The following is a 12,413-nucleotide window of genomic DNA, read 5'->3' on the forward strand; positions in this document are numbered from 1 at the left end:
CCTGCCCTCCCCCGCCGTTCTGGCGCTCTCACGACCCGAGAGCCAAAGAAACGCTGCCCCTTCCCTACCGCAGCCCGAGCTCGCGGCCCGTAACGTGCGGGCTGAGGAGCAGGGGGGCGGAGGCCGCCTGTCCCGCCGGCGGGGCGCATGGGGCGGCCGCAGGAGACGGCAGGCCGGCAGGCAGGCGGCACACGGAGGAGCCCCGTCGGAGGGGAAGCCCGGGCCGCCCGTGCCCCCCTCACGGCTGAGGCGGCGGCCGAAGGGCGGCGGGCAGTGGGCGGGGCGGCGCGACCGGAAGCTTGGCGAGCTCCCGCCTCGCGCCGGGGTCGGGGGTCATGCGTGCCGCCGCCGCCGCGGGGTGAGGGCGTCCCGCGGGCGCGGGCCTCCGGGCGCCCATGGAGGGCTCCGGGGACGAGGAGCCGGGGGCCGACGGGCCGCTGCAGCGGCTGGTGAAGCGTCAGCGGAAGGAGAAGCGGGAGCTGCAGGGTGAGGGGCGGCGCGGCCCGGCGAAGGGCGGGTGGGGGAGGGGAGAGCGATCCCTCAGGCGCCCGCCTCGCCGGGGGTGGGGGGGAGGTGGCGGCGGGGAGACGCGGGGCGGGCCCGGCCCGGTGCGCCGCTCTCAGCCTGGAACCTGGCGGGGGGACGCTCCGCGGAGGCGAAGCTGGAAGCCGCGGCGGGAGAAGCTGGGAGGGAGCGGGGGGGGCGCCTTCGGCAGCGCCGGGCTTTGGGCCGGGCGGGAGCAGCCCTTGCGCTGCCTTCGCCAGGGGACGGGGATGTCGGGGACGAGAGCGCGGCGTCTGGGCGGAGGTGCCACGGCCGGGCTGCGCTCCCGGGCGCGGTGGTTCTCGCCCCGCCGGCGGCGCGCTGAGCCTGCCTCCCTGTGACCTCGGGAGCCTCACAGGGCGTGAGAGCCGTTAACGCTAGGCTAGCGTTTTGCTACCTCGTTTTTAAGTTAAAGAAGGTGTGGTTTTGTAAGGCGTTTTAGGTTGAAAGGCCCGCATAAGGGTCCTCGCTGCCCAGACAGACGGCTGTGTTTCTTCGTTCAGAGCGCAGTTGATCTGAAATGAGCTTTCACGTTCTGTCCAGCCGCAGTGAAGCATCTGTAGGAGAAGACCTGTGTGGTCTTACGGTGCTGCATATGAGCTGTTCATGACCCTATTACAGCAGATTAATATAATTAAGTAGTTATCTGGATTCTGTTAAGCTTCGTAGTTGATTATAACCTTTTTGTTAAGCCTTTCTCATTGCTGCCGTATTGATACGGCCCTTTTCTTCCTTGGCTTTTTTGGTATGTAATGAAATAGGCCGATCTGCAGCCTCCTATCAATTGGAGGGTTAAAGAAGAGGAGAGACACTATTGGGCTGCATCTTGTCATTAAATCTATATGAACTTACTGTTTTGAGATGCCTTTTCCTCCCTCAAGCTTGGTTGAAATTGAAGAGAGGTAGGAATCAAGCACTGTGGTTAGGTGGCTGGAGCACATGGCACATGGGTTGGGAGAGGCTGCGGAACAGAGGGGTTTTCTACCTAGGGAAGGTTATAAGAGGGTATCTAATTGCAGTCCTCTGCCACCCAGAGGTGGGAGGGGTATACAGAAGACAGAGCCCCAGTCTTCCCAGGTAGGAGAGGCAGGTGACCTATAGGCACACATTTTCCTACTTGAAAAATACATTCCTGGTAAGTGCAATTATTAACTGTTTGACAGAGAGCAAAACAGTTTGTTCATAAGAGTTAACATCAGATGGATCTCTGCATCTGAAAATCCAGCTTCTCCTCCAGCTGATGATCCTTGTCTCCACCACCCCCCATATACTCTTCTTCTGTATTTGTGTGTGCCTCTTAAGTCCCGGATTTCCTTTTCCTCCATTATGTTAATTTTTATGAACAAAACTGCTTTTCTGTCTGTCAGACTCAGCTGATTCATCTGTGAGGCTGAATGCTTAACATAAATCTTCCAGTATGAGTGTTCTTGCTGCCTCCTCTTGGAAGAGTTTCATTATCATCACCATCATCTTCAGCTCAATTGTGTAGTCAAGGGTGAAGGACAGGGAAATGTTCAGGTGATGAATAGCGAGCAGGGTGTTAAATAACTGGTGCTGTAAATAAAACAGTGAATACAGAAGTGAGGAGAGCTAGCAGGGTGTGTTCATGTAAGAGCAGAGGCTGTGGAAGCTGTGTTTGTTCAGCCTGGAGAAGAAGAGAAGACTGGGGGGGATCTGGTTGTAGTTTCCACTGTGTATTGGGTGGAGCCAGACTCTTCAAAGTAAAGTGTAGAGAATGCACAAGAGACAATGGCTAAAAGTTGTAACACAAAAATTCCTCGTGGGAGGAAAAAGGGAAAATATTTTCACAATAAGAATGGTTAAACATTGCAAAAAAACTTACCAGAAAGGTTGCAGAATGTCCATCCCCGGAGACTTTGCACAGTCATCTGAATAAATGCCAGATCAAGCTGAATTAACCTGATGTAGCTTTGAATTCAGCCCTGTTTTGAGCAGGAGGTTGAACTAGATGACTTCCGGACATCCTTTCTAACCAAACTATTCTATGATTTGGGAAATAGAGCCTTGACTTACAGCCTAAAAATATGTATGGAATTTAAGCAGGTTGAAGGTTTTTTTACTTCTTGAATACCCATTTTGCTTTTAGAAACTTTATTTTAAGGACAAGTAAACTCTGTTTTTACTTTTAATCTGCTGCTTGTGTGATTAAAAATTTACACATCTTTCCTGTGACGATAATCTTTTTTTGAAGGCAACAGGCTGAGGTCTGCTGCATTGATAAAGTTCATAAGTATTAATAACAGTAACTTGGCACAAGTTTTTCTTTTCTTCAGATAAAACGTTTGCATCTTTTAAGAAAAATGTAGCTGCTTTAAAATGTGATGATCATAATGGGCAGTCTCATAGCTAAACTGTTAAAGCATACTGATAGGTTGATACTTGTAAATGTTTTTCTGTATGACTTGCAGTTCTCTTTTCTGCAATGACTGTGGAGTATCTATACTTGGAGGTAATGTTTTATTACACTACTTCTCTAACAGCAAAAATTCAAGGCATGAAAAATGCTGTTCCCAAGAATGATAAAAAGAGACGAAAACAGCTGGCTGATGAAGTTGCCAAATTAGAGGCAGAACTTGAAGAGAAGCACAAGGAGGAATTAAAGCAGCTGAAGGAAGCTTCACCTGAACAGAATAAGGTAGGTGGCTTAACTTTAGCTGCAGTTGTACAGATACAATTTGTTAGGGCTTCTTTAACTTTTAAAAATTATAATGAAGTAACACTTTAAAGTATTTCTCCTTTTCCTCACAGTATTAGTAACTCTTCTCACCTTTGGAAAGATTCAGCTGTTATGGTGGGTGCGCATTGCATACAGTGGGTGGAGGGGCGTTTAACAGTGGGGATTTTTTTGTTGTTGAGTAGTATTTGGTTTTGTTCTTAAGGCTACGTTAGTAGCTCAGTTGTCTTAAAGAATTTTTTTTTTTTTTAAGTTCTTGTTATATTGTTGCTCTAATTATCTTATGTAGACTGCTAGGGTATTGTTGGCCTTCCATAGGCATTTGACTGATATAGTGTGTTTTGTTTTGCAATTCTGTCAAGAATGTAACTGACCTTTTTGTAAGAAGCACTTTCTGTGATGGTGAGAATTGTTGTCTTAAATGCTGCTGTTCTGCCGTGTTGGCAACATAGCTACATATTACGTACTTCCAGTTTGCTGTTTGATGGCAAAGCACTTAATTTTTAATAGAGGCTTAGCGTTATTCAAATTTAGCTGAAGGAAATATGACCACCTGAGTAAACTAGATACTATTAAATACTTGAGTGACATACAAAAATTCACCTTTGTTTTAGCACTTAATTAAGTAGTGTGTTGCAAACTCCTGTCATAGTGAATTTGCAATCCATAGACTTAGTTCTGTATATCCAGTATTGAAAAGAACTCTATTTGTATCATGTGCCTGAATTTAAGGACTGTTTGTGCAAGTAGGCCTGCTCATGTAGGCCTGTTCATATACTTTCTACTTTCTAAATGGGACTAGAGCTTATGGCTAAATTGGTGCAATACAGTTATCTGTGAATGACGCTAATGCTACATGCTCATACATCTCCTTAAGTGTTTCCCTAACAGTGTGTCTCTTTTGGCTGTTTAAGTCTTTTTAAAGAAACCAAACACAAAGACCTGTCTGCATGATGCTTTCTGGACTAACTGTTTTCTGATTAGTGACCTAACAAAGAGTTAAGCAGAAAGTACTTTTGTTTGAAAATGAGAATGGAAATATTTCTGAATGACTTTTAGGGAAATAGACTTGATTGAGAAGCATCTGTTGACAATCCTTTTGGGGGGGGGGGGGGGGGGAAGGTTTACATTGGAAGAGTTATGACCCTATAACAATCTTCTGTAGTAGTTTTTAATCAGATGCTTAAGCAGGTGGTTAATGCATAAGCATTAAACTTAATGCTTCTGTTTACCTGTATCTTAGATTAGTTTCAAGAGTTTGTTTTATTTTCCTGAATGAGCTGTCCAAACTTTACAATGGAGGACGTTTCAAGCTAAAATCTTTGCCCTAGACCTAGCTTTGCCTAAGAGGATTTTGTTTTGAGATATGTAGTTTCTTTCAATTCTCAGCTTTTTTATTTGGATTGAAACATGTCCATGCTTCCAAGGGTGACATCTACTTCATTCTGTTACGGGCTTAGCTTTGTCATTTTTCTTGAGAAGTGTCAACTCCCTGTCTTTTCCAACCGCTGGTTATGCTTTGGTATAGAAGGTGGAGCCCTCTCCTGCTTTAATTGTCACAGAACTTGTTAATGGCTGTTTGGGTTCTTCAGCTGGCTGCTATGGTGAGGAAAACTTTCCCTTTCAGCTCGTAAGCAGTGTTCACACTTCAGTGTGAAAGCTTACAAGAGAACGCACAGATTAAAGTTTAGATGCACAGTTCATAACTGTCTCTTTGTTGAGACTACAGAAAAAGTAATAAAATGCATGACAGCGTTTAGGATGTGAAATGCTTTACTTTTGGCTTTGAAAGGTTCTGTGCTGTACACAGATCTTTGTGGTTAAACTTCATAAATATACCCTGGAATTACCTAGGAACAGAACTTAAAACTGTTTTAGGAGATGCACATCTTGGTTATCATTTATATTAATAAGAACATTTAATATATTTTTTTTCTTTTCAGACAGATTCCATAGCTGATGGGGTTGCAAATTTAGAGCTTGAAGGAGTAGAGCAACAGATTCAACATCCTCGAATATCAAAAGCACAGAAGAGGCGGGTATGGCTTAACATTTAAAAATTTTACAAATATTTGATTGAAGTTATACTGACTTAACTGTAATAACCAAAGTTAAACAATTTTGCAGGGGACATTACCTGGCTAATTCAATATTGATGCTGTACCTACTGGGTGCCTTGAAAATCTGTAAAGCTGCTACCTAGAGATATGTAAGCATTTTATAAATAGTTGTACTTTTTTACCCTCAGCCATGAGCTGGGAATCAGAATAGGTCAGGAGATGGGAGCCAGAAAAAGTACATGATGTAAAGAAAATGTTTTTAAAAGAATTTCACTAAAAACATTAATGAAGAAATAAAGTAATTGAATTAAAATAATGTAAAATACACATAGAAAATATGCAAGCAGTAGAAATTTACACATTTAACAAAAGAACATTAATACTGAAATTCTTGTAAGTTTTTGAGTTGTTAAGAAACACTACCTGGTGTCCAGGCTGTTAGGGTTAAATCCTTTTAAACTTCAGATGCTAAATTGCGATGGATTAACATTCTCATTGTACCTGCATGAATGTTGGTTCAGGGCCAGAGGAGCACTGCTTTATTGCAGAGTCCATCCCCTGGTACATAATCACTACTGCAGAGCTGCCTTGTAACAAACATGAAAAAAGGATGTTCTTAATTCATCACACCATGTCTAGGCAAACTAGAAACTCTTGTTACTGCGGTCGCCCAAACCAGTCTGGTCTTGATTTGTGGTGAATTTTAAGTGTGAAAGTGAAAAGATCATTCTCTGTACTGCTTCCTTTTTATTTTTCTTGTTTATTTTGACTCATAGTCCCTTGTTAACTTAAGCGTAAACTTACAATATATTCATAAAAGCCATGTTATGCATTATTGCATCCCCTCTAGTATTCTCTGTATGCATTCTTATCCATCCTTTAGGTTAGGAGCAGTCTTTTATGATGTATAGTAGCTAGCCTGAGGGAGTTTCAGTTTCATGACATGAGCGCCATTATGCAATCGTATGCGTAAGTGGTAGATCTCACACTTATTATGAAAGAGCAATATTTTCTGTTGTTTAATTAGAATTTCCATACTTAAGTTGTTTGCCAGTGTGGTGAAATAGGTGATCCTGAAGAAATTACTACTATTAATAGCCTTTGAACAGGTGTTGTAAAGTGTTATTTTGCACATTGATATAATTAAGATTTCTCCTGTCACATAATATTGGGTGTGGTGTCAGAGGCAGTTAATGCTATGTTGCTCACTTAACCATTTGCTAAAGTTTGAGTTTAGAAGGTCTCTAAGATTTGGTAGTGCTGATTCGGGAGAACATTTCACAGATATGAATGTACTGAGAAAACATTTGAAGAGTTAGAAGCAAGCACTAAGCCAAGAACTGTACAGACATCTTCTAAATTTTAACATTTGATGTAATTTTTGTGTGTTTTTTTTAATCTAAGGAAAAAAAAGCTGCCTTGGAGAGAGAAAGAGAAGAAAGGATAGCTGAAGCTGAGATAGAAAATTTAACGGGTGCCAGACATCTTGAAAGTCAGAAACTTGCCTCCCTATTGGCAGCAAGGCACTTGGAGATTAAACAGATCCCTTCAGATGGCCATTGCATGTACAGAGCTATTGAAGATCAGCTCAAGGATTGCCAAAATTCCTGGACTGTTGCAACTCTGAGGAACCAAACAGCAAAGTATATGCAAAGTCACTGTGATGACTTCCTGCCATTTCTTACAAACCCTGGTACTGGAGACATGTATAGCAGAGGTAAAACTTACGGCATAAGAGATTTTAAAAACTGTTAAGATTATTTCTGATAACTCTCATTCTCAGTTACAGCTGAATTGGGACTAACCCATTATGGTGTTTGTTCCTGAACTTTGTTACTTTGTTGGTTCGGCTGTGTACTCTGGAACACAGAATTATGATCTGCTGTGAAACTTGGTACACCTGAATCTTCACAATATATTTTTTTTTAAGTAATCTAGCAAACATTATTCCCCATTAAAAAAAAAAAAAAATATCAGAACTTGCTGGTTACTAGATGGTAATCATAAACTGGGATGTGATTTAAGTTGTATTATAAATAGCTTGTCTACCAGGTTACAGATGATTTTTTTTGTCAACTTTTGTATTGGTGTTTTCAATTTACATAGGAAGGCTGTTAAAAATGAGTGTGAAATTCAAGTAAACCCATTTTATAATAGTTTGCATAGATGCTTTTTCTTATTCTACCCTTTATTTTCACTGGTCGTGCTAGGTCTTTTGGCGCCTTTTCTTATAAAAAAACTAAACTAAAAAATATAAAGGCATTTAGTGTGAAGCAATGGTGTAGGCTGAGTAAATGCAGTTAAATGGAATTTATGTACTTATTTGAGCAATTCATGGTTTATTAATTTCTTACTGCATGTCTGGAACACCGTGCAAATGACTTTATAAATTTTTTTACCTTACTGCCACAGTCATTTAATAGTTATTGCTGTGGATTTCATTTGGTGATTGGGGTCTGTTGTGAAGTGGGAGGTGTCTCTCCCATGTTGACAGAGAAAATTGTCACAGGATAAATGTGTCCTAAGAGAAGACTCAATGTTAAGTTCTGCAGAGCAGCAGGGAATTGAGGTTTTTTTGTCTTTTAAGTCTGTTATAAGGGGAATGTATGAAAAACTATTCTGAGCAGTCTTCAGAAAATCTGTTCGTTCTTTATCAGAATATATTCATAGGGTTCAGAAGCCTGAAGGGTTGTAATTTATAAATATGAAAGCTTGGTTTCTGTAGAACATGATCTGCAAGAGGTTTATTTAGCGGTTGACAAAGGAACTATTGGGAATCAGTACTTCAGAGGTTAAAAACAAGGCAGCTATTTTGGAAAGTTAAAAAAAAAACCCAAACAAAACAACAACAGTTGAACTACATACAGTTACAAGATTTTAAAAACATACCTGACACCTAGCTAAAGTAAGAGCTAAGCATACTACTTCCTATCACATTCTTTTCTAGGGTGTCAAAACAGCATCCTCTGAAACTTAACAGGAAGAAAACTGTATGCAATTTCCTGCTTGTTATTAACAGTTCCCTGAACAAAAAGTTGAAAATGTAAACCTGTACTTCTTTTTATTACCATACTTGCTTTTATTCTTGTCTTCAGTCTTAATTTTTCTTTCTAAAACAGTTATGCAGGGTTTTTTTGGCCTCTGGTGTCTTTAGTTTCCTTTTCTTCTTTTCAGTGAACATACCTATTTTTCTGTATAATGTGTTTAGACTTTTCAGGTTCTAGGTCTTCATTGTACAATCAGTATTTTTCCTCAGTTGCTTCCTCTCAAGTAAGAGAAGTACTAAAAGTTGTCTTTTCTTTCCCTGCAGAGGAATTTGAAAAATACTGTGATGATATAGCAAGTACAGCTGCGTGGGGTGGTCAGCTGGAGGTAAGTGTTGTATTGATAATTTTTATTTGTGAAATTCTGGAGTGGGTGAATATACCTTCAAAAAAGGGCTTCTTGAGAAAGAATACCTGAAGGCATAAGGGAATGTAGTCACAAATAGTTTATCAAGAACTTTCTCCTATGGTTATAAATTTTTTTCCCAAATTAGTAGTTTTTCTGATGGTGTGCTGCTGTTCTGATTCTGATGTATTTGACGACATGCAAGTTAATGAATTCAGTAGTTCTAAATATCGTTAGAGGGATTGACAATACAAGTGGGGGAAGACTTTCTAAGGAGAAAGTGTTTTATTATGCAGACTTAGATGGTAGGAAAGCTGACTAGAGTGGAGCAATGTTAGATTTTTGTAATGTAAACCAGAACTTGAGCTTGAGAAAATACATATTTGGTTTAGGTTGTGTCTTATTTATTGTTTTATGAAAGAGTGGTCACAAATTACTGAAGCTAGGCCAATGTTACCTGTGTTGTATCCTCAAAATAATGATTAATTTAAGGCAACCTGTTTTCAATTAAAGCTTAAAAAGTTAAGATAATTTTGCTTATTTTAATAAAGTTTATTTTCTAACATATTTGAAATGTTATGCCTGAACTCATGTCTGCTAAAACTAAATGCCATGCCTTCCTCTCCTCCTTAAATTGGATTTAATCCTATTATTGATTTGTTTTTATGCCTTAAAGCTAAGGGCTTTGTCGCACATTTTGCAAACACCTATTGAAGTAGTGCAAATGGATTCCCCTCCCATTATTGTTGGTGAAGAATATTCAGGCAAACCAATAATACTTGTGTAAGTATGTTATTTTATGCCTTTTTAAAATTAGTGCACTTGATTTCTATAGCAGAGGGCTCAGCTTTGATTCTTACCTGCTCTTTTATTTTCTGTTATCTATCTGATGTTGAAATGCTGCTTGAATAAGGATCTTGCAGGTCAGAAATTGTGTTTATGATTGACACACGTAGTTTAAAGATATTGTAATTGGAGTTCTTAAAATGCTGACAGTCTGAAGTGTGATTCAGTCACTGCTTTATAGAATGCTACAAGGTCATTTTACCTGTTACATAGTTACAAAATAATAGTGAAATTGGTATAAGATGCAACAGGAAACTACTTTTTTCTTTTAAAAGTTTATGTCAATGTGCTTAGAAGTCACCAGAATTTAAAACCTGTATTTATTAATACTTACCTATTTAATGACCATATATATTTTCTGTGCTAAAACTTGAATTTATTTAAGCTATCTTCCAGTGCTGTTAATATTTGGCATGATGTATACTTTTAGTTAAGCTGAACACTAATACCGTAACTACTTTTTTTTTTTTTTTTAGTTATATGAGACATGCCTATGGATTAGGAGAACATTACAATTCGGTAAAACTTCTAACAGATGCTGCTACAGAAAACGGCAGCTAGCATATAAAAGTCATAAATCCACATGGGCAACAGTTGCATCTTGCTGTGTTGGGCTCCAGACAATTCCCAGACAGACTGGAAAATGAAACTAAATGGAATGGATTAAAAATGAAAAAAAGACATACAAGGTTTGACTATAAATCAGAAATAGCTCTTGATTTAAAACAAAACCAAACCAAAACCACACAACAGTATTTTGAACTTGTTGGTATTAATTACGTTTAAAAGATCTTCTCTAAATTGGTGGCTGTGTAGAGCAGAATTTTTTTTTTTAATAGAGCTTCATCCCATGCTGCAGTGAAAATACTGAGTAGTAAGTGTTTCGGTTAATCCGCATTTCTGCTGAAGAATTAAGGTTATTTGAAGGTTCCTGTTACGTTATTTCTGTCAGATTTTGATGATCATGGAAGAGTTAAGGCATTTAAAATAATTTATTTTATTTTGATTGATGGAATAACCTCTACAGTGTTTCTTTAATTCTATCAGGATCTAGCTTTAATGCTGTAGTAGAGATCCCCTTTATTTGGGCAGAGAAGAACTGGAGGCAAATCCAGTAGTAGAATATCTTGCTTGGCTGGATGAATTGCACAAGCTTTTTATTTTAAAGACTTTCCATCTAGGATTTTTTACCAAGCTTTGATGACTTCTCTTTTATTTTTTTTGCAGTTGACAGTAGGAACTAATGCTTGATGCTGTTCCTGGTACTGAATCTGTAGGAAGAGCATTGTTTATGACTATGCATCATAATGTTAATGCAAGTTAACTGTGCTGTTCATCCTTCATAGTCTTTCATCTGTGCATTTCAATGATACAGAAATCTTACAAACAAAAAGCTCCTCAGTGTCCTCACTTCAGGCAGTGAAACTCACCTGAACTTGTCATTTATGGATCTGCTGATCTAAGCACTTTGTGATCTAAATAAAGTGTGATGTTTTATAATACTTAAAACAGCTGGTTGCATACAGGTGTGAAAATAACCACCTTGGGTTTTGTGAGTAACTTTAAAGGTGATCTGCAGAAGAATTAAGTTTCTTTTCATAGTTCCTTATGATGCACAGAAACACTTGAAAGGTGTTTTTTTTTAATATGGCTTGACTTTTTACATTAGAAACCTGTATTTTTGTCTTTAAGTCACTGTAAATGTGACTCCAAAATTAGCAGCATACTGAAACCAAAGTTGTAATGCAATTGTTTTTTAACAATAGAAGTGATTTTATTTTTTTTTTTAAAGCCTTAGTCAGTAACATGATAATTGTCTGTATTTTAGCACTGATGAGTTGGTGTGGAGAAAAGTGGTTCATGTCAAGTTTAAACAACTTTGCCCTGATTTGAGGATTATGAGCTAACCGTGCATCTTGTAGTCCTTCAGTAAAGCTAGCGAGCAGATTGACATCCTGGGACTTAAAAACTAGAAAGGAAAATCTGTTCTTACTTAAGAAGAAGGAGATAAGTGTTCACTTTATGGATCAGATTATGTCTGATTTAAAGCACTTTGAGAGAGAGGGAGGGGGGAAAAAATCAGGCAATTATAGCAGGAGGTTTTGGACAAGCGGAACTTGAATTATGACTTCTTTAGACTGGTGCCTGCCAGAAAAACAAAGTATTAACCAGATCAGGAGTTTTTACATCCTTATTTATCTGACACAGTATAACAAATATAGCTGTATAGCAGCTGGTGTACTGTACAATTTGGTTTACTACCTTGTTTGTATAAAACGATGTTTTTAATTTTAAACAAAGAATTGGATACAACAGTATAGAGAAAGTGTTTATATATGTGATACCACTATTAATTTCACTAAAAATAATAATCAGAAATACTCTTCTCTGTGTTGCTTAGAGTTCATATGATATGAAATGCACATGCTGCATTTTATAGATACCCTGTGAAAAATATTCTTTAGTTTATTGGGTTTTCATTCTTGTTTGATTAACTGACAGAGGAAAGATGCCAGAATTGTGGAATGTCTGTACCAACAGTTTGTCCTGTTGAAGATGTTTACAGTTTGTATAAAGCGAAATAATGTTTTAATATAGTGAGCGAAAGATCCTTGTTCATGCTGTATGGGACTTGCCAAAAAGTAATAAATCGGTTTATTTGTGGCAAATCTTGCTGTGGTCACTTTTTATTTTGTACTTCGATTGTTCATGTCTTAATTCCTAGTATTAATAAGTTTACCCATTTAATTTTTAATGGCTTTAGGGTCCTACTGTAGTATGAATTCTCCAACAACTCTCTATTCCTATTCAAGTAGACAAAGCTTTACTCTTTATGAAATGCAGTTGTTGCTAAACAAAATTTGTCCTCAGTGTTTTAG

General features: G+C 39.0%; 1 protein-coding gene across 1 annotated transcript; it reads left to right on the top strand.

The window, feature by feature from the left end:
* The first annotated feature begins 343 nt into the window (after nt 1-343).
* On the top strand, nt 344-12,203 carry OTUD6B (OTU deubiquitinase 6B). The gene is made up of 7 exons (XM_049825217.1): nt 344-486; nt 3,045-3,199; nt 5,182-5,277; nt 6,703-7,015; nt 8,609-8,670; nt 9,365-9,471; nt 10,011-12,203. Exons 1-7 carry the CDS (start codon nt 396-398, stop codon nt 10,093-10,095), a joined length of 909 nt encoding a protein of 302 aa, XP_049681174.1. The 5' UTR covers nt 344-395; the 3' UTR covers nt 10,096-12,203.
* The last annotated feature ends 210 nt before the right edge of the window (nt 12,204-12,413 follow it).

This window comes from Accipiter gentilis, chromosome 2 (genome assembly GCF_929443795.1).
Source record: "Accipiter gentilis chromosome 2, bAccGen1.1, whole genome shotgun sequence".
NCBI classification, from domain to species: domain Eukaryota; kingdom Metazoa; phylum Chordata; class Aves; order Accipitriformes; family Accipitridae; genus Astur; species Astur gentilis.